At 31.2% G+C, this 20,143-nt stretch overlaps 1 protein-coding gene across 10 annotated transcripts in view; it reads left to right on the top strand.

The window, feature by feature from the left end:
- LOC148625504 (FERM, ARHGEF and pleckstrin domain-containing protein 2-like) overlaps positions 1-20,143 on the top strand; it is an 86,054-nt gene that overhangs the window by 60,136 nt on the left and 5,775 nt on the right. For 5 of the 10 annotated variants that reach the window (XM_088569115.1, XM_088569119.1, XM_088569116.1 and 2 more), the window contains 17 exons: positions 4,285-4,525; positions 5,327-5,570; positions 6,282-6,371; positions 7,242-7,372; positions 8,002-8,089; positions 9,193-9,379; positions 10,101-10,151; positions 10,470-10,490; positions 12,314-12,372; positions 12,780-12,851; positions 13,905-13,973; positions 14,226-14,315; positions 15,817-15,902; positions 16,409-16,518; positions 17,156-17,304; positions 18,313-18,420; positions 18,873-19,024. In XM_088569115.1, the coding sequence (XP_088425241.1) occupies positions 4,285-4,525; positions 5,327-5,570; positions 6,282-6,371; positions 7,242-7,372; positions 8,002-8,089; positions 9,193-9,379; positions 10,101-10,151; positions 10,470-10,490; positions 12,314-12,372; positions 12,780-12,851; positions 13,905-13,973; positions 14,226-14,315; positions 15,817-15,902; positions 16,409-16,518; positions 17,156-17,304; positions 18,313-18,420; positions 18,873-19,024 (1,948 nt within the window). The remainder of the gene's footprint in view (positions 1-4,284; positions 4,526-5,326; positions 5,571-6,281; positions 6,372-7,241; positions 7,373-8,001; positions 8,090-9,192; positions 9,380-10,100; positions 10,152-10,469; positions 10,491-12,313; positions 12,373-12,779; positions 12,852-13,904; positions 13,974-14,225; positions 14,316-15,816; positions 15,903-16,408; positions 16,519-17,155; positions 17,305-18,312; positions 18,421-18,872; positions 19,025-20,143) is intronic. The other 5 variants (XM_088569121.1, XM_088569120.1, XM_088569122.1 and 2 more) reach the window with 1 other exon arrangement.

Raw genomic sequence — 20,143 nt, forward strand, 5'->3', positions numbered from 1 at the left:
TAGAAATTGGACTTAACCTCTCCTTGCATTGAAAAGTTTTCATTTTGTTTTTTTTATTATTATTATTATTATAGTTTAATGATTTTTATTTGCTTCTGAGCAGAACTTGGAAAGTGGTTATTGATAAATATATCAAACTAGGAAATATATGGCCACAATGAGAAAATTCCTAGATTTATAAAATTAGGGCACAGGCAAATTAAATTTTTGATTTGTTATCAATTTAAATGAAAATTGATGTCAATTTGAAAGAAATTTACCTAATAAATTTTCTTTTTTCGGAAGATAAAAAAGGTGGGTCCTGAGGGGTTGAGAATCTAAGATATTTTATTTATTTTGGCCTAATGGTCGTTGTCTAGCAGCAAAATCAAGGTTAAGACAATTGGTAGTATTTTGGAGTGAAGTACAAAACAAAATGTCATTTAGTTGTTGAAAAAATGCCATTTGGTCCTTGATGTTTAGGAAAAAAAAACATTGAATGACTTTAGCGGCTCGAAATCAGTTTTTTTTTAAGCTAGCAGTGATACCATTGACAGTTTTCTTACTTAAACCAAACTTCTGATTGGCTGTATTACTTGTGTAATAGCTGTTGTTCATATGCTCTAGCATTTTGATTGGCTACTACTATTAAACTGGTTCTCTTATTCTACAGAAGTGTGGAATCAGTTCGAGTTTTTCCTATAGACCCTCATTTTAGATTTTGAAATGATGTTGCACATTGACAGGGTTGATTATTGCATTTACTTTACAGATGATTATTTCTTCACAACTAATTATTATAAAAGACTACCCACCGTGCCAAAAATGATGAATAATTAAATATCTCCATATCTATCTTATCTGATACACAACATAAAGATGGCAGCTATTTAAACCTTTGGTACAGAGATAAAACAGTAGATTTTTTTTAAGATAATTGATTTGTAATCAACAATTTAAATCATACATGTATTACATATTTTACAGTATGTATTGTCTGATAGTGCTAGTTTGTTCATAGATCTACAGAAATCTATATTTTATATGCATACGATAAAATTCCACCTGTTGGATTGAAATTTATTGTTAATGCCTCAAAATTTGGCATGCAACAGCTTTTTATAGTAGTAATTAGTAATTGATTCAAAGTTGACTTTAAACGTCATTCATAAAAAAAAATACAAAATCCTTTAATTTAAGGCGACAAACGTAATATAAGGGTTTTTGTTACAAGCATTAGATATTGTTTATCATGATTAAATTGGTATAGTGAGATTAAAAAAGTTGTGTTTCCCTAGTATAGACGAAAATCCTATAAAATATAATATGCATTGATGTAATTTGACTTTTCTGTGACCAATGTTGATGAGAAGCTTGACAATAGTCAAATTGGCTTCTTTAGTTATTGATTTTACTATTAAGTGCCAAGATTCATACATTGGTCAGACAAATTTGGTACTAGCAGTGTGGGTAAATTATTTGTTTGGTCACACTTATTATTAGATTAGGTTAGAGTCTTTATTCATCACTATGACATGGTTAGGAAGCTATCGACTGAGGCTGATCAATTAACATCTGGGTAATCTTGGAGTGTAAAAAAAACACTTTTTGTTAAAAAAAAATATACAAATATCCAAACATTTTATGCATATATATTGATTATAGATAACATAAATAAAATATGAAAACAGAATTTTTTGGACAGCTAAAATCACGTATTTTGTCAAGATGTAGCTGGTAATTTTGGCATATTTTAGTAGTCTTTCTAAAACTGACAAAATAAATTCTGAAAAATTATACTCTAGGCTCAAAATTAGAAGAGCCAAAATTTTTTTTATACATTTTTTCCTCAGAGTCGCCAAATTTTACTCTCACCAAAATAACCTGCTATATGCTAACACTAGTGTGATTGCTCATATATGTTTGTTGGACACTAGTGTGGATGATCATATATGTTTGTTGGACGCTAGTGTGATTGATCATATATGTTTGTTGGACACTAGTGTGATTGATCACATATGTTTGTTAGATACATGTATAAACAAAAATTTAAATTGCAGTTTTTTTCAGTAGTATATCCCATGCAAACTTTCATAGCAAAGTAGAAATATTTTATATTAATAAATTGATGAAACTTTTTATCAAAATGAAAATATTGGAAGGATTAAGTGTAATAAATTGAAACCTAAGTGAAATTTAAATGCTATTTAAACAGTCATCCAACCTATAAGGACCAACCCTATTTCAATCAAGTAGAGCTATGTGACCAAGAATTATTCTATTTCTTCCGATTGAGAGAGTTTGCATATTTCATCTGTGTAATACCTCAGATAATTCAGCATGTTATTCCATGACTACCAATATCTGCTGGAAGATATTAGTTTCACAGCTAGATTTATGTTAGAGGAAGGCAATATCTTCCCTTAATTTTGAAGTAATTGTAAAGTTAAAGTGATTATCCACTATAGCCTAATTATACAATGATACATCAGTAATCAATATGCTGCACTGTAGATTGTACTTAAACATGCAAATATTTATTGCTGAGAGGTTTATTGTTCAACCAGTCACAATTATACAGGTCCTAATAGCATTTTACTGGCAGTTGATCTTAGATACAAGCATGAGTAGAGATTAGGCAGGGTCATTTGGCTATTGCTAAGAGGTTATTATGTAAAGTCACAATTATGCTGGTCCTAATAGCATTTTACTGACAGTTGATTTTATGTACATGCCTGTATAAAGTTCAGGCAGGGCTATTTGGTGTGATCTTTTACTTTAAGTGACAGTTGGCGTTAGGTACAGGCCTTTGTAGAGTCCAGACAGAGTTGGTTGATGTAAACTTCTTATACTGTATTTATAAGTATTATGTGATACCATACAAAAAGTTTTGTGTCTGTCCATCTGTTGGCCTCATCCTCAGTTTCCAGAAGATAACTTGAGGACAGGTCATTGATATTTTTCTTTAAAAAAAATTTACGCAGTTGTTAAATACCATTAATTACAGGTTAAGTTCAATTTTCAACAAATCCAAAATGTAGTTTTCATGTTAAGCTGATTTGAACATTACGCCATTCCCCCTCCATTTTTCACCATTACATGGGAGGAGGGGGTTAACCACTTAATGTTCCATTTATGCCCTATTTTTCGTGGTACAATTATTGTCACCATGTACAGAATCATAAAAAAACTTTAAATTTTGGTTCAATGTACTTATTAGTTAGCTTCTGCATTTTTTAAAATTTAGTCTTAGTTTTACAAAAGTATTACTTTTGATGTTGTGAACCATTTTCATTATTAATTGAATCAAAATTAAGATCTGTTTTATCATAATTTTTGTAGGAGTTATTCCCCTTAGTATAGCTTTATTCTAATGCATATTGATATATGAAGCTCAGTGATAACTGAAAGCAAAAGTTATAGATATGTAAAGCACAGAAATATCTATGTTTATAAATTCTTAATGAATCAAGTTAGTGCTGTACTTTCCCATGGTATTACAAATGAATTTTTTTCTCATGTTTTTATATGTATAGAGATGATGGAACATATGTTAGTGATCATATTTCATGCCTTAATGTGTTTGATATTATGGAAACATTATTCATTATACATGTATTATTTTTTTAATTTCTAGTGTTATGTAATGTGGTATTGATGGATTATATTTTGCATTGAACTACCTATGTATTTGTTACGCTGTAACAATGTAAATGATTGATTTTTGATGTTAGAGAATATTGTTATTGATGATATAGGTCAGAGGCAACAGCATAGGCAAACTTATATATATTGACTGTCTATCAGTGCAAAGCATGTGATACTTTTATCAAGTTATAACTAAAAATTAATAGTAAGGCTATGAAATTACTTATTTCTTCATGAAATGGTTTCCCAAGAAATCAAATTGAACTTGTTGATATTTATACTGCAACCATACCAGTATACCAACACTGACTGAAAATAACTTCGTGTATTGTTTTGACGTTGTCAGGATGTTGATCATTTTTAAATTTTTTTTTTAAATGTTTTTTTCTGCTTTTAAAAGTTATTTTTCATTCAAATTTGCATTGCAATATAAAGACAAGAACAGTGCACTTACTTGACATCAACTTTGATATATGACTTGTGCTTGAACCAGTGAAAATGCTCAGCACAGCCTAGCATTTTCTTGTGGTTCTAAGCCTTGTCTTTAAAGGTTATGTATGAATTTAGAGCCTCATGTATTGTAGGCCTGTAAAATAGATTGGACTCATATTACTTCATACAATTTGTATTTCATAGTTATTGTGTTATCTTTTTCAGATATGCCTCCACCATATACTAATGCTGCAGCTTATCCAAATTTTACACCAAACAAACCCCCTCATGCCCTTAGAGCCGAAGACCGGAAAATGTCTGCCCCTGTGTTTGGTACTAAGGAATATCAGAGTGCCAGAGATCGACAGAATGAGAACCGATTATCTCGATGTGACGAGGTTACTGACATACCAGCAGTTGTTGAAGACGAACCAGAAATGTCTGACTTTGTTGCCCATGTCAATAGGTAGAGATACAATGATATATTAAATGTGATGTTTGAAATTAGTAGCCCACTTTTGGTCTTGGCTACCAAAATTTCAGCTATGATTGTAAAGAACTACACATATTTAAGCTGTTTTCTACCAGGTCAAAATTTAAGGTTAAATCCTGCAGACTATGATATTTTTGAAAATATTCTTGATTTGAACCCCTGAGATTATTAATTCATGTTTGAAAAGTAGGGTTAATTTTGGCAAAATACTGGTAGTTATTGACAGAATTACTAACAAATACAAATAAACTTCCACTAGATTCAATTTAAATATTTTTTTCATGTCCCAACATCTTGATGTTAGAGGCCTTAAGTTTTACTGCTGTTCATATATGTACATGTATTTGTCTGTCACATAATTTTTTGCTGGATAGAACTTTGCAACCCATCCTGCATGGGGTCAGTTTGAAATTAAAATTGAAATTAAATGTACTACTTCAGCTTGAAGGGTTGAATAGTATGTAGGCTTTTTAGCCCAGAAGTATGCCAACTGCCTGTTGGTTGTTGTGTTTTTGTTGAGTTCACTTTCCTGGCATTACAATTTAAAAGTGCATGTACAGTATAACAAAGTTACTTTTAAAATGATTTCAAGATACAATTTTACATCTTATCAAAATCATTTGCTCATTCAAATACATATTTTTATAAATTTATATGATACCTGAAAAAGATAATCTGTCCTTATAGGTATGATCTACATTAAATATCTTTTGTGGTTAACATGTGTAAATGGTAGTTTTGTTTCTTACACATCCTTGTATACTTTCTTTGCAGAACTGTTAGTGAGGTTGACAATGTCATGCTTGAACGAGATGACTCGCCTCCTCCTCCCCCACCTCCTCCTCCATTGGATGATGATATCCCCTACACTCCTCCTGGCTTCAGGTCAACGCCACAGAGAGACATGAACCATGGCACATCCATTCTGTCAGAACATGAAGGACCTAGGAGCAATGTTAGTGTCTTATCATCATCAAAGACAGAAGATTCTGAGGATGACCACAAACGAAAAGCAAAGGTATTTTGTACTTAAAACTTATTGGATGTATTTATGTTAATTCAAACCTGATTTTCTTCTGCTTTTTCAAATCCAGATTATACCATTATAATTTTGTTTTACTGTATATTTACTTCCAATTTTACCAATTTCCGCTTTGTTTGTTGACCTCATAAAATCAGGTCTGGTTAATTTCAAGAATTTCTGAAACACTCTTTTTTTTTGTTTTCTATGTGTACCTTCTTGTTTATATAAGTGGATGTATATTAGAATCATCTTGTCCATCCATTATTCAGTTCATATGTTCACCACAAAATTCTTGGCTCCCACTGGACAGATTAAATTAAAAATTTGTATGAAGCTTTATATAGATGAGGTTTATTTTGAAAGCAGTTTTGGTTGCTGTCCAATATCAACTTCCTATACATGAGAATACATGCAACCTCATGCTAATTAAGGAATGTTTCTAATGGATTCAAATCCAAATATTAAGATCTGATTTGTAATCAGTAAGCAATTTTGTTTGGGATTATTTGAACAATTGAACGTGAATGTGAGAATTCAACCTTAATGCATCAAAGTACCAAACCAGATTAAACAGAATAATCCTGTTTATCTTAGAGAACCAACCAATTGTAAAACTTGTTACAAATCAATTATCACATAATTTAGAACTTAGTTAAGTTATCCTGTTTTTGCTAAGCTTCATGTACATTTATCTTTTTTTTTCAGAGACATTTGGTGGATAGAGCTTACTATATAGCTAAAGAGTTGTTGATGACGGAGAGAACATATAAAAAAGATCTTGAAGTTTTAACTATTGTAAGGAAGACAAAATATTTAATATTACATATATGTAAGGACTGCATCAAGTCGATTTTAGATATTGAAATAATGTATGAGGATCATAATAACAAGGCATTAAAGGAGAAAATCACATTATAATTATTTTTTAACTTTAAGAGTACCTTATTTTATTTTACCAGGACCTAGTGAATTGCTTACAGTGAAAGTATTATTGTTTGTGGGGTACCAATTTTTGTGGTTTTCATGGGTCTAGTGAACCACAAAATTTGGTTCCCAAAGAAGAGAAAACTTCCCATTCATTTGTATGATAAAGTTTCAAATCAACAAATTCAAGAATCCTCAAAAATTTGTACCCACAAATAAAAACTTTCACAGTATTTAGTTATTTATTAAAGTAGATATAATCCTAGTGATTTGATTGGTACATTTCAGAGATGATTTCAGTGACTTGAATTTTCTTTACATAGTTGATACTATGAGACAAAATGTCATTTTCTCAATTTTTAGACAAGGTGAGAACAAGAATCAAACACCACTCACCACTTAAAAAAATCTCAGACACCCTGGAGTAAGAATGAAATGTTCCTTATACACAGAGCATCATTAAAGAGTACTTGAAATCTTATCTTCGGATGTCTCAGATTTCCCTTTCTTGCATTCTCTGTGGTGTTGGATTTTAAATGTCTTTTGGTAGTGGTTGTTTGAAATCAAATTTCATTGTATATTGACAGTAGTTTTTTTCTGAAATAAAATGTCATTGTATATTGATAGTAGCTACTATGAAATAAAATGTCATTGTATATTGACAGTAGTTTTTCTGAAATAAAATGTCATTGTATATTGATAGTAGCTACTATGAAATAAAATGTCATTATATTTTGATAGTGGTTTAGAAATGCAGCTTCTAATGAAGAGAATGTACCAGAGTGTTTGAGTAAGTTGTTCACCAGTCTGCTACCTATCTATGAATTCCATTGTGAGTTTCTGAAGGAACTTGACCAGAGACTTTCTATGTGGTAAGATTACTGATTAATTCATGATAATGAAATCAAAAGTTTATGTAAGGATTTAAGTAGCACTCCAGCTAAGAATCATGCAAAATGTGATACATGGTTGGAAAGTATACATATTTTTATTTTTGATATTTTGTTTAAAATGCTTCAGTAAACAGAAATTAACATTTAGTTTTTCATTTAACCCCTGCTCTTAGGAGATAAAAATTGTATAGGATGCACAGTAGAATTCAAATATCTTCAATATGGATTATCTCCTAAGAGCAGATACAGGAGATTTGTTTTTGATCCATAGCGGAGTCACTTCAAAGACTGTAAAATTAGTAGTCACTGCTTCTCTGACAAGAACACAGTATTAAGGTTTTATAGCAATGTCAGATTGGCTCAGAGTCAGAATTCTGTGTCAAGATGGGATGACATGCTTTACATTGGGCTGTTGCTTCTGTGAACTGGCACAATAAAGATATGATTGAAGATATTGTATGAATATGATTTACAAACATATTTGTGAACAAGTTTTCTGTTAAAAATAGAATATTCTGTCCAGAGTTTTTTCTATTACTGAATGCTGAGGTAGAAACAAAAGTTCAAACATTGTAAACAAATGTAAAAAGATGCTATTTGATTTACAGGGAAGGAAAGACAAATGCTCATATGAATGGTGATTACCAAAGAATAGGTGATATAATGAATAACTGCTTTAATATCCATATTCTGAATGTAAGTCTATACTGTATTACTGACGTCTGTTCAGTCTGGTTGTTAGTTACTTCTTTGCTATTTATTTAATCTAGGTAGGTACTGTATTTGTTTAAATTTAGGCTACATACATGTGAAGAAAATTTTTTTTTGCCAAATTTAGCTGAGGACTCTACCGGTACCATAACCATTTCAACATTGCTTTTACAAAATTTTACTCCAAATTACACTCTATGGATTGTAGATCTCTCCAAAATGCCCAAGTTAAAATCATCTTCATTAGTTAAGTCTAAAGCAGCATAAATAGATCTGATATATGGCCCACATTGGTTAAAACAGGCAATAAAACATTTCAATTCTTAAAGCACAAAATACTACAGTTTTTTTTAAGTAAACAGAACCATGAGATTGTTCATCTATACCTTTTAAATCATGTTTTCATATGTTTCAAAATTACAAAGATACTTGCATGATTCTTTTGCATTTATAAGATAAACACAAAAACAAATCATGTAAAATCAGCAACATTGTTGACCACTTTTTTTTTAAGGAAGTGGACCTGTTGATTATCTGATCATTTTAGGTCATATATACCAAGACTAGTTTGTGTACTGCCTATTTCTTTTTGGAAGTTGGTTTGAATTACCTTGTTTGTTATAATGATGTTTTGAATTTATAGGTTTAATATCTTGCAACTGCTACTGTACATAGCCAAATGTGCCACATATGATAATCATATGGTGCTCAATTCATATGATAATCATATGACAATCGTGATTCTCATATGGTAATTTTGGCATAAAAACATATGACAATCATATGTTCGTGAAAAACATATGATTATCATGTGATAATCATATGTACACTGAAACATGATTATCATATGGTGCTTGATTTATATGATAATCTTATGATGCAAACCATATGATTCTCATGTGTGGCACATTTGCCTGTGTAAATGTAATTTGAATTTTAGTAAACCAAGTATCTGTCTGAAACAAACTAATTTTGAAGTTCAAAAGGAATTTGGTTTAGGCACATCTTACTGTTGATGCAAATAGAATAGTACTGATTGGTTCTATATACTGGATTTGTTTTATTTTTTTTACAAATGTTCATTACAGATGTATCGATACTATATCGACATAGTAGAAGATTTACTGGCACAAATTCAGGACACAATGAAGAAGGATAGGTCATTTGATCACATGTATAAAGACTTTGAATCTCAAAAAGTGTGTTATCTCCCTTTGAATACATTCTTCCTTAAACCAGGCCAGAGATTACTGCATTATAAGTTAATACTAGAAAGTAAGTATAGTACAAATATTTGACTGGTGAGAATTTTTTTTTTTCTAGTAAACCAACTGACAAATATTTCAGGTAGTCCTGTGCGTAAAATAACCTTAAGTTTATCTTGATGACTACAGAGCATGTCATGACTGTGTTCAGGGATAGAGGTGGTCATTCCTTGCTTAAGTGACAATTACTTAATGAACTGCCTCAGGTAGTCAACTGCACAATAAATAGAAGCAGTAAACTAACTTTCAGACTTTGATTCCTAGGCTATGGATTAATCAAGTGAATGATAGAAAATCAAATCCTAATTGTTCTGTAAACTACCTAAAGCAGTTCACCAAATGGTTATCATTGAATCATAAGAAGACCGACACTATCCCCTGAACATCATCATAGTATGCTCTGTAACATGTTTCATTACATGACACCTGTTTTCTAACAACCACAGAATTGTCTGTGAATGGCCTTATAACATTAAAGAAGCTGTACAATTTTATGTTGTGAAGTCATTGAACTTTTAGTTGAAGGAGAAAAGAGTATGGAAACAAAAACAAAAATATGCAGCGAGACACGAGTATATATACATTAATAGAAAGCTGTGGATTTTCTGGTTTATTGTGTATGTTTTTATGTCTTGCAACTGTTACCAAGCATTATAATCTACACCTATCAATCTGCCAGTGCATGGTAAACAATTATCAATCAATCAGTGTTGATTTGCTTTATTTTGTAGGAATAACCAAACACTATGCTTTGGACCATCAAGATTATCCTGACTGTGATGGTAAGTCTAACTTGAGGATTTTTTTCTCTGTACACAATAGTACTCAGTAATATACTTTTAATTATCAAATGGCATGAAAACAGCCTCTTTTCAGCGTATCTAAAATAATCATAATTTTTGCTGCCAATTATTAGGGTTCCTGATTTCAGCAGGTTTAATGTTGATGTATTGAAACCATATATAATCATCAATTTTTGTAAGATAAGTATTCTAAGAAGATTTCTGTATTTCCTAACTTGTTCTCATAGACTCATTCATTGACAAAATCAGCTTTAAAAAGAAGTGGGTTGATAGGTATAGTCGTATGTATTATTTCAGTTGACAAAGAAAACATGCAAGGTTTGTTTCAACATTCCCAACTCTGCACTGTGCATTTTTTATATAATCCATTATGTAGAGTGACCAACTGAACACATCCATTAAAGTGCACTTTAAAGAAATGATCTAGGGATTGACACAGAACACATTAATGTATACCATCAATGTTTGTCATCATTTTTCACCATCACAATAACTCTTATTGATATATCTTAGATAATGATTCTGTATCTCAACACTACTTACATTTGGTAAAGGTGTCTGTCAGAAATCTTAATTTATAATGTTCAATATCAAGTTAATTTTCAACCTTTTTTCCAAACAAATGTGTGGTTTATTGGGTGCACATGTTCCTTGTGATCAATGTTATATTTTAGAAACATATTTTGTGTTACCTAATTTAAGCATAAAATTTCCGACTTGTAACTAAAGCTGTCCAAACATAGATGTTACTGTGAAAGTACTTCAATTTGTGGATACCAATTTTCGTGGATAATGGAAGAAACACGAATTTGTGGTTTTCAGATTTTCATTATACTCATCAATGGCAATTTCCTTTTCGTTGGGAACACAATTTCGTGGTTTAACCTACCCTGAAAACTACAAAAATTGGTACCCCACGAACAATAGTACTTTTACAGTAATAGATTTATTGTCGGTTTTTCTATTCCTTATTTATAATACCCCCTCCCCCTGCAAAGGAAGTTTGGGGGTCCTATAGGTTTCACCCGGTCTGTCCTCAACTTTTTTCTAAGCAGCTTGCATCATTGTTTTGAAACTTTGTGGGATATAACCACATGGAGATGTGTATACTGTCTGGAATTTATGTTTGGACAAAAATTGTAGAAATGATGGCTGTTGAACTTGGGCTTTTTTTCAGCAAAACTTGTTCTGTTGCACTGTCCACAACTCCTACTCAACAACTTGCAGGATTATTATGAAACTTATTGGGGTGTTAGATTACAATATTATTGTGTTCGTATTGTCAGAAATTTATGTGTGAGCAAAAATTATAGAAGTGACGGCTGTTTGAACCTTGTCTGATATGTTGTCACCTCCTTAACGACTTGCAGGATTGTGAAGAAACTCAATGGAGTGTTAAATTACCATATTGGGATGTGCATATTGTCAGGAATCTATGTTTGGGCAAGAAATGTAGAAATGATGGCTGTTGGAATTAGGCTTATTCAGAAAAACTTGGGCTGATGCCTTGTCCAAAACTCCTACTCAGTGACTTGCAAGATTATTATGAAACTTATTGGGGTGTTAGATTACCATATTAGGGTGTTTATAGTGTCAGAAATTCATGTTTGGACAAAAATGTATATATGACAGGTGTTTTTTTGGGGGGTGGAGGAAAAACCTAGTTGGATGCGTTGTTAGAATCTACTCCTCAGCGAATTGCAGGATTAGTATGAAACTTAATAGGGTGTTGAATCACCATATTGGAATGTACATATGGTCATGAATTTATGTTTAAAGTAAATTTGCAGTCATATTCTGTCATTGTGTTGTCAACAACGAAAAATAGTATTTATTGTGGTTTGTTGGGTGTTATAGAAATGGCAGCAAAGTTGTGTGTAAATAGTGCTTAGTCTATCCATCTTCATAATTGTGTCCAATATGAATCATGTGTCCACATTTGTCTACAAATGTACAGGGGTCAACAGGCTGCTTGGGGTATTAGTTCTGTTAGGGGCAATGTCAATTTATAATAACATTAAAGGGTAAGAAGGGGTATCATTTTATGTTCCATTAATGCATTATTATTTTTCCTTTTGTCGGAATTTGAATTTTTTATTTGCTCAAAATACTGAAATGATGTACTTGTATTTTTATTTCAGCGTGTTTGAGAAAGTTGTCAGATGTAGTGTCTGAATGTAAAGAGAAGATGAGGATGGAGGTATGGAAAGAGTTTTAATAATATACCATGATGTTTGTTCAACTAGAAACCTGTTTAACAAGCCATTTAATTATACCTTTACTCAATGAATGGTTGTATATTGAAGTTTTCCAATTTTTTCGGAATTATCTAATGATAGATGGATTAGTTTAAAATTTAGTTTATGGTTTCATATAGATGGGGCTCATGTTATAAGCAATTTTGGTTGATGTCCAGTATCAACTTCCTGACTGAGTCTGGGTATACCTAGCAGAGCAACCCATACAACTTCATGTTTATTCAGTATTTCCTACAACATTAGTGAATTCTTATGTTTATCAAACAGACAACTTGGTTAACTGAGATTTGCACTGATCATTAATGAGGGTTTAATTGCATTTTGTTTACCATTTTTCATCATATTTCAGGAAAATCTCCAGAAGTTGATAGAACTACAGAGAGATATGATAGGGATAGAAACCATTGTACATCCTGATCGGGTGGGTAGAATTATTGTCAAATCTGTCTTAGCGATCACCTGTATGCAATAACTTGACATAAAGGACTGAAATATCTCTACTTAGTGTGTTGTATGTAAAGTTAACCTGTATATCTTTTGTCCAATATAGAATATGTTCTGTTATCATATTATACCACAGGGATGATTTTCTTCCATTTATTAGTAGATTTCCACTATTTCAAATATGGATTTTACCGTTACAATTCTTTGTTTATTGTGTATTTACATCCAATTTTGCCAATTTCTGCTTTGTTTGTTGACCTCGTAAAATTATTTCTGATACCATTATATTTACTTCAGAAAGCAACGAACAGTTAATGTGCATTATATTGCATTATTATATGCTAAGTTAAAAAAGAACACTTGTTTTAGGCTGAATTTAATGTGTCCTTATAGAATGATTAGAAATTCATCAGCCATTTGGAAGGTGAAAACCTTGATAAAATATAAATGATATTAGGATAATCAATTGGTTAGCATGAATAACTAAATTTAGATCACCCTTAATGAGAAGGTAAATAATTCAACTCATCGGTAAAGTGCAGAATAATTTCTGCTCAGTTATTATAGCGAATAATATAGTTAACTTTAGGGAATGGAGTTGGTCTGCTGTTGATTAAATGACAATCACCTGATTAATTTTCTAAGATTATTAACTAGACAATTGTCGAAGAGGTTTGAACTTTCTTTTACTTAGATTAAAATACTTATGAAATTATAGAAAGTTTAACATTTACATCTTAATTATCGAGTAACTACCTTGGACATTTTATCAAGTAATGGTTGTTCAGTTGAGGATTAACTCTATTCCCTGAAGTTAACTATATTACTTGCTGTAAATCTTTTAAATCTTTGTGTTCTTTGACACTCATGATCAAATTATTAGGCATCCTAGAAATAACTGATAAGTGGTTGATGCTGTTTTCTAAGTATTCCTATATAATGAATTATTTGAAGGAAATATCACCAGTATGATAAGACACTGAGTTATAATTCACATGATTCAGTAACTTCTTGACATATTAATTTACAGAAATTTGTCAGAGAAGGATGTTTACAGAAATTTTCAAGGAAAGGCTATCAACAAAGAATGTTCTTCTTGGTAGGTGTTGGTTCTACAAATGTACTACAAATGTGCTTACTACAAATGTATTTTACAATAAATTGATTTCACTAATTGTTGATGATTTTTTAAATTGATGGAAAAAGTTTAGAGCTCTTTTAAATCAGTGATTTTAAGTGATTTTATCCATCATGAAAAGCTGTATTATAAAATACATGTTGTTGATTTAATCTAGATGCTAGTTCAAGGATAACTGATGCATTTCATTACTGAAATCTTTCTTTTTTTCAGTTCTCAGATATCCTGTTATATTCTAGTCGGACAGCCTCTTCTTTACTACAGTTCAAAGTTCATGGACAACTGCCTTTAAGGGGAATGATAGTAAGTTGTTTAGACATGTTCTATTTAAAGTTTAAGAAAATACGGTGACAAAATTTCTGACATGATATTTAAAAACTTTACTTAGCATACACACAATACCCCAAATCATTGAATCTTTATTAACTTCCCCTGCAAAAATAGTAGTCCTCCTTAACCAATTTCTGTGAAAATTTATCCCATCCAAAAATTTAATGTGACTGTTATTAACATTATTTCACCCAACTTTGTTGTATGGGGTATAAATATCATCAAGTAGAAACTTGTGTATTTGCAATTTAATATTGAATATAAGTGCTTATTGTGAAAAATATTAAGAGAAATTTTATCAAAACATGTTGTAGGATAGCAAAAAAAAACATGGGAAATGGGCCTTGGATATTTTTTTAATGTGTGCCTATTGAAATTATGTATCATCATTTGGTACATATAGTATTCACCCTGTCAAATATTGTTTGTGTCTTGTTTCCACAATCTTCATAAATTGCTCATTAGATTTTGATGAAATTTCGTAGGAAGTGTCAGCATCTTATGAGGATGAGTATAATAATTGTGGGAGGCATCCAAAGGGAGCTAATCTAGTTAAGGGGTTTGTACATTGTCCGTCTGTCCATTCACATTTGTGGATGCAACTCCTTGGAAACTGCTTGAAGAACTTTATTCAAATTTTGTAGGATTGTTAGTCACCATTTGTAGTTGATCGTATTGTGCAGCCATTGTGATTCAACAAATTTTACTGGAGTTATGGGCTTGTGCACTTTAACATTTTTTCCAGTGCCGGGGGACATATGGCTGCAAGTTGCTTGTTTCTACTTATATTGTCTTAGCATGAAAGATCTGAAAAGATTTCACAACCCTTTTCTTAGCATGAAAGATCTGAAAAGATTTCACAACCCTTTGAGGTCCCTGTTATTTTTTGACAGATCAGTAAACATCCTTGAAATGATTAAAAGTGTCATAATTGGATCACCAGAAAACAGAATGATAGTTACTTTCACACCCTGGTTGAGATATTTCACATTATATTGTCAGTAGCAAAATCAAAGAGGCTATCATTCATATTTGATCAAATTAATGTAATGTCCTCAATAAATTAATACATTGCAGCTTGGATATGTAGTCACCAGAGACTAATTAAGCCTGCACCAATAGCAGAGGAAGAGAGATAATCCCTATGACCTGGAATTTGTTTAAAACATGAATCTAATAAATGCTTTACAAATAAGAACTGTTTTTACTGTATTTATAATAAAAACTAAATACAGTTAGTGAATTAAGTGGTAGGTCTTGTTAAAGTCAAAGTATATCCTCTCACATATATTTGAATGCTGTATACATTGAATGTTTTGTGTATACTGTCTGTCTTCCATTAGGTATACCCCACTCAACCAGTGGATGGTTTATTGGAATTACCTTGTCTGTCAATCCATCTGTAATTCTGTCCTTTTTTGTATTTTTCTTAAATTGCTGTATTGTTAATCTGTTTCTGTCTAACTATTTACAGGTTGAAGAATCTGATCATGCCAAAATGGCTGTAGCCAATAGTTTTGCTATTTATGGTGGTAATAAATGTATTCTTGTGGCTGCCAGGTATGTTTCTTGAACTATTTATGCAGGATTATTGAGCCTTACATACATTCTTTGTGTTTAGCATACATGTAGAGTTTGATATAATATAGTTTATTAATGACATTGATTTTTATAACTTCGATAGATAACTGAACAGAGCTTCATAAGCCATTGAAGGCTGGCCAGTGATTTTGTATATTATTTAAATTTGTATGGTGACATGTTTTATCAGGTTGCACTTTTTAAAAAATGAATTATATACTGTTTTTAAGTGTTGACATGTATGTAGTTAGTTCTGCATGTATGTTCTGGTTCCTACCTGGATTGATTTCCAACTTATAAAGAACGGGAGCAGATTAATTTAAATTTTACTCTGCCTTGGAACTTATTGGAACTTAAATACAATGAGTGTCAACTGAAATTGTTGAAAAAATAAAATTTGATAGAAGCTTTTTCTGCATTTGATATTCAAGCAAGTTATTTATACAGTATTTTTTAAGAAAGGAACTGAAATTATTTTTTTCCAGTTCACAAGAAGAAAAAGACAAATGGATTGAAGATTTAAATGAAGCAATTATCCAGGCCAAAAATAGGAATGATGATAAATTAAGATATGCTAGTCTGAAATCATCTACAAGTAAGTCCTTATGAATTCATGTCTGTTTACAGTCATAAATGCCCTCCATTTATTATTGGACTTATGTTGACAAAAGTGTAGAAGTCCCTGAATTTGAGCACCCAGAACATTATATTTGTTACTTTGATAAGATAAGCTGATGTGATCTTGTTTTATTTTACTGTAATTCCTCTAGGGGATATTAGATTTTGTATAAATTTCTTATCAGCCCTCCAGAAATTCCTGTTTTTTAACTAAGGTGAAGTACCATCGTCATGCATATAAACTTTACATATCATATCATTTTCCCTGAAAAAAAATACTTCTGATATAAATGAATGATGTTTTACTCCTACTCAGCATGTCAGTGATATATTTGAATCACTTTGTCCATCCACCTGCAATTCTGTTGTCCGAATTTGATTGCAGTTATCTTAAATCCCAATGAATTGTTTAATTTAATAGTTTGGCAAGCGGGTTTTTATGGATGGAGCATACATTGTAAATGATTTTGGTTGATGTGTGGTATCAACTTCAGTCTTGTTTTTTTTTTTATGTTCCCATTATTAAGAGTTGGTCAACACTACATGGAACTTCACATTTCTCACTGAACATAACTTTAGATAATATATCTTACATCTCTTAACTAAACAAACAGGTTCTACAGAAAATGTAGATGGTGAAAATACAGAAATGAATGGTCACCTACCAGAGAAACAGATACAACATAGAGCTAATACTACAATGCATGTGTGTTGGCATAGAAATACTAGTGTTAGTCTTAGAGACCATGATAAATCTGTCAGGGTATGTAACCAAATACTGAAAAGGATTGTAGATCTTAGAGACCATGATAAATCTGTCAGGGTATGTAACCAAATACTGAAAAGGATTGTAGGTCTTAGAGACCATAATAAGTCTGTCAGGATATGTAACCTAATACTGGAAAGGATTGTAGGTCTTAGAGACCATGATAAGTCTGTTAGGGTGTGTAATAAAATACTGAAAAGGATTATAGATCTTAGAGACCATGATAAGTCTGTCAAGGTATGTAACAAAATTATAGGTCTTAGAGACCATGGTAATTCCATTTTATCAGGGTATGTAAAAAAATTATTGAAAAAGTTAATAGTTTTGTTAGGAGAAATTCTAAATGAAAGAACAGAGTAAATATAATTGTGAAATCAGATGCTATTTTATTAGCACAGTAGCTAAGCAACTGAACACAACAACCATTTAAAACCAGGAATCAGATTCAAAAATAGACATCCTTCGAATTTGGTATAATTTATGATAAACTGATGCATTGTTGTATAAACGTCTTATGTGTCCTTAACACCCACAGATAGATAGATTTACAGATTGATTAATAGGGAATTTCTTGACCTACAGCACAAAACATTTAGTAAATAATAAGCCATGACAACACATTTTAAGTGACTTCCATGGGCGCACTTCATTATACCTGCTAACCCTTCCATATTGGTGCGGGGGAGACTCCCACAAAATCAAGGAAAAATTTAGGCTCTCCCACTTATAAAAATTAAGATTTTTATATATGTTATAAATTACTATATTTGATGTAAAAAAAATGAAAAAATTCTTTAAAAAAGGAATCTCACATAAACTTTTCAAAGATGAACAGGTATGATTGTATATATAGTTAAATGATTAAAAAGAGTAAAACAACAAACTGCAATAAAATGTTTTCTGTGGTTGATGTTTCAGTTATATATATAACCTCTTGCATAATAATCATTTAGAAGCATGCGTGTGTTTGCTGTAAACTGATAAAAATTGCAACTTTTTTTTCAGAACCAAATGAGTGGATATTTATTAAGAAAGTTTAAGAATAGTAATGGTTGGCAGAAACTATGGGTTGTGTTTACTAACTTCTGTTTATTTTTCTACAAAACATATCAGGTAGGTGTATCAAACCTGAAGTAATTGAAACTTATTTTTATGGCTTTTACATCTCGTCACATGACTTCGTTAATTCACAAGAATGGAACCATAAACCCAGACAAAACCCAAACAAAATACAAATTGGTTCCGATAGAAATTGCAGACTGAAAATTAATTTTAAAAAAAAAGACTTACAAGCCCTATACACAAATCATACACTGAAATCATCCCAATCAATATCTTTGTGATGTAAACAAATTTGCATGAATTAAAAGAAGTTGAAAACAAATATTAGCCTCGTACAAGATGCTAGAAAATGAAATGATTGTCTTTTTTGTTTTAGATTTGAAATCATTGCTTTGAATGTAAAGAGAAGAAGAGCAATAGTCAATTTTTTGCATTGTATAATTTTCCAATAGACATAAAATGCTATGAATGCTATTGATCTATATTTTTCTTATAAATTACAGGATGATTTCCCCTTAGCAAGCCTCCCTTTACTTGGTTATGCAGTAAATACCCCAGACGAAGAGGATGGTATACACAAAGACCATGTGTTTAAATTACAGTTTAAAAATCATGTGTATTTCTTCAGAGCTGAGAGTGAATACACATTTGAAAGGTAATAAAATTTAATTTATGAAAGTTAAATTGGGAGAAAAGGTTATTGAGTTGTGTTCTAGTAATCCCATTATCTGTCACATATGGCATATGAAAATTACCATTGGGACAGGAAAAAACATGGTCATAACTTTCCAGTTCAGTTTTGAAGTTTACTCTGGAAAGTAGTTTTATTTTATTCAATTGGGAATTTATATTGTCTCATTAAATTCTTGGTTTGGTATAATTGAACCTCTTTCTCACTCTCCAAAAGTGAATTTTGTTATAAAATCCTAGAAGAATCTAAGCTACAGTCGAATCTCGATGTGTCAAAACTCGAATGAGCCGAAATCTTGAATAACTCTAACTAATTTGACAATCCCAGAAAAATTCCCTTACTCCAATACATTTTTACCTTTGATGACTTGAACTTGGATGAATCAAAATCTGAATAAATTGGGGTTATCAATATGTCCCGTCGATATGTCTTTGAGGTTGATTAACTCAGATGTCTTGAAGTGGACAAATTAGTAGGAAAACTGATTGCTTTTTTACAAATGATGACCAAAGTATGTTTTTACAACATTTAGCTTGGCTTATATAATTACTTGTTGACTTTTTTATGGCATGATTGGTGTATTTGAGTAATACAAAAAGATTGTGTATTAAAAAGAAATGTATTTGAGTAATCACACTATCTGAAAAAATTATAGTAAATTTGGGAATGATAACTGATGTATTTTTATGACAACATTCATTTTGCAAGTAAATTTGAAATTTAATTGTTGTAATATGACGGTACTTTCCATATTGAGTTATTCAAAGAAAACCGTTTTGTGGATTTGACATTTTTGGTGTAGAAAAATAATTAGAGTAAAAATTATCTTTGGAAACATTAAAGAAGACACCACGAAGTACCCTCATAAAATGAAGAACATGAATACATGTATGTACAAGCAATACAACAAGTGTTAGTCATTAACAAGGCAGAAACAATCACTGACCAATACATTTTCAGATTATACATTACCTTGGATGACTCAAATCTCGGATAACAAAATTTTGTATAGACAATATTTGTTATCCAATCAGAAAGCTTATTACTTTTGAAATTTAATAATAATCAAATATTTGTCTTTTT

The sequence above is a fragment of the Perna viridis genome, chromosome 2 (assembly GCF_037379345.1).
Source record: "Perna viridis isolate PV_CMFRI_1.1 ecotype Kerala chromosome 2, ASM3737934v1, whole genome shotgun sequence".
NCBI lineage: Eukaryota > Metazoa > Mollusca > Bivalvia > Mytilida > Mytilidae > Perna > Perna viridis.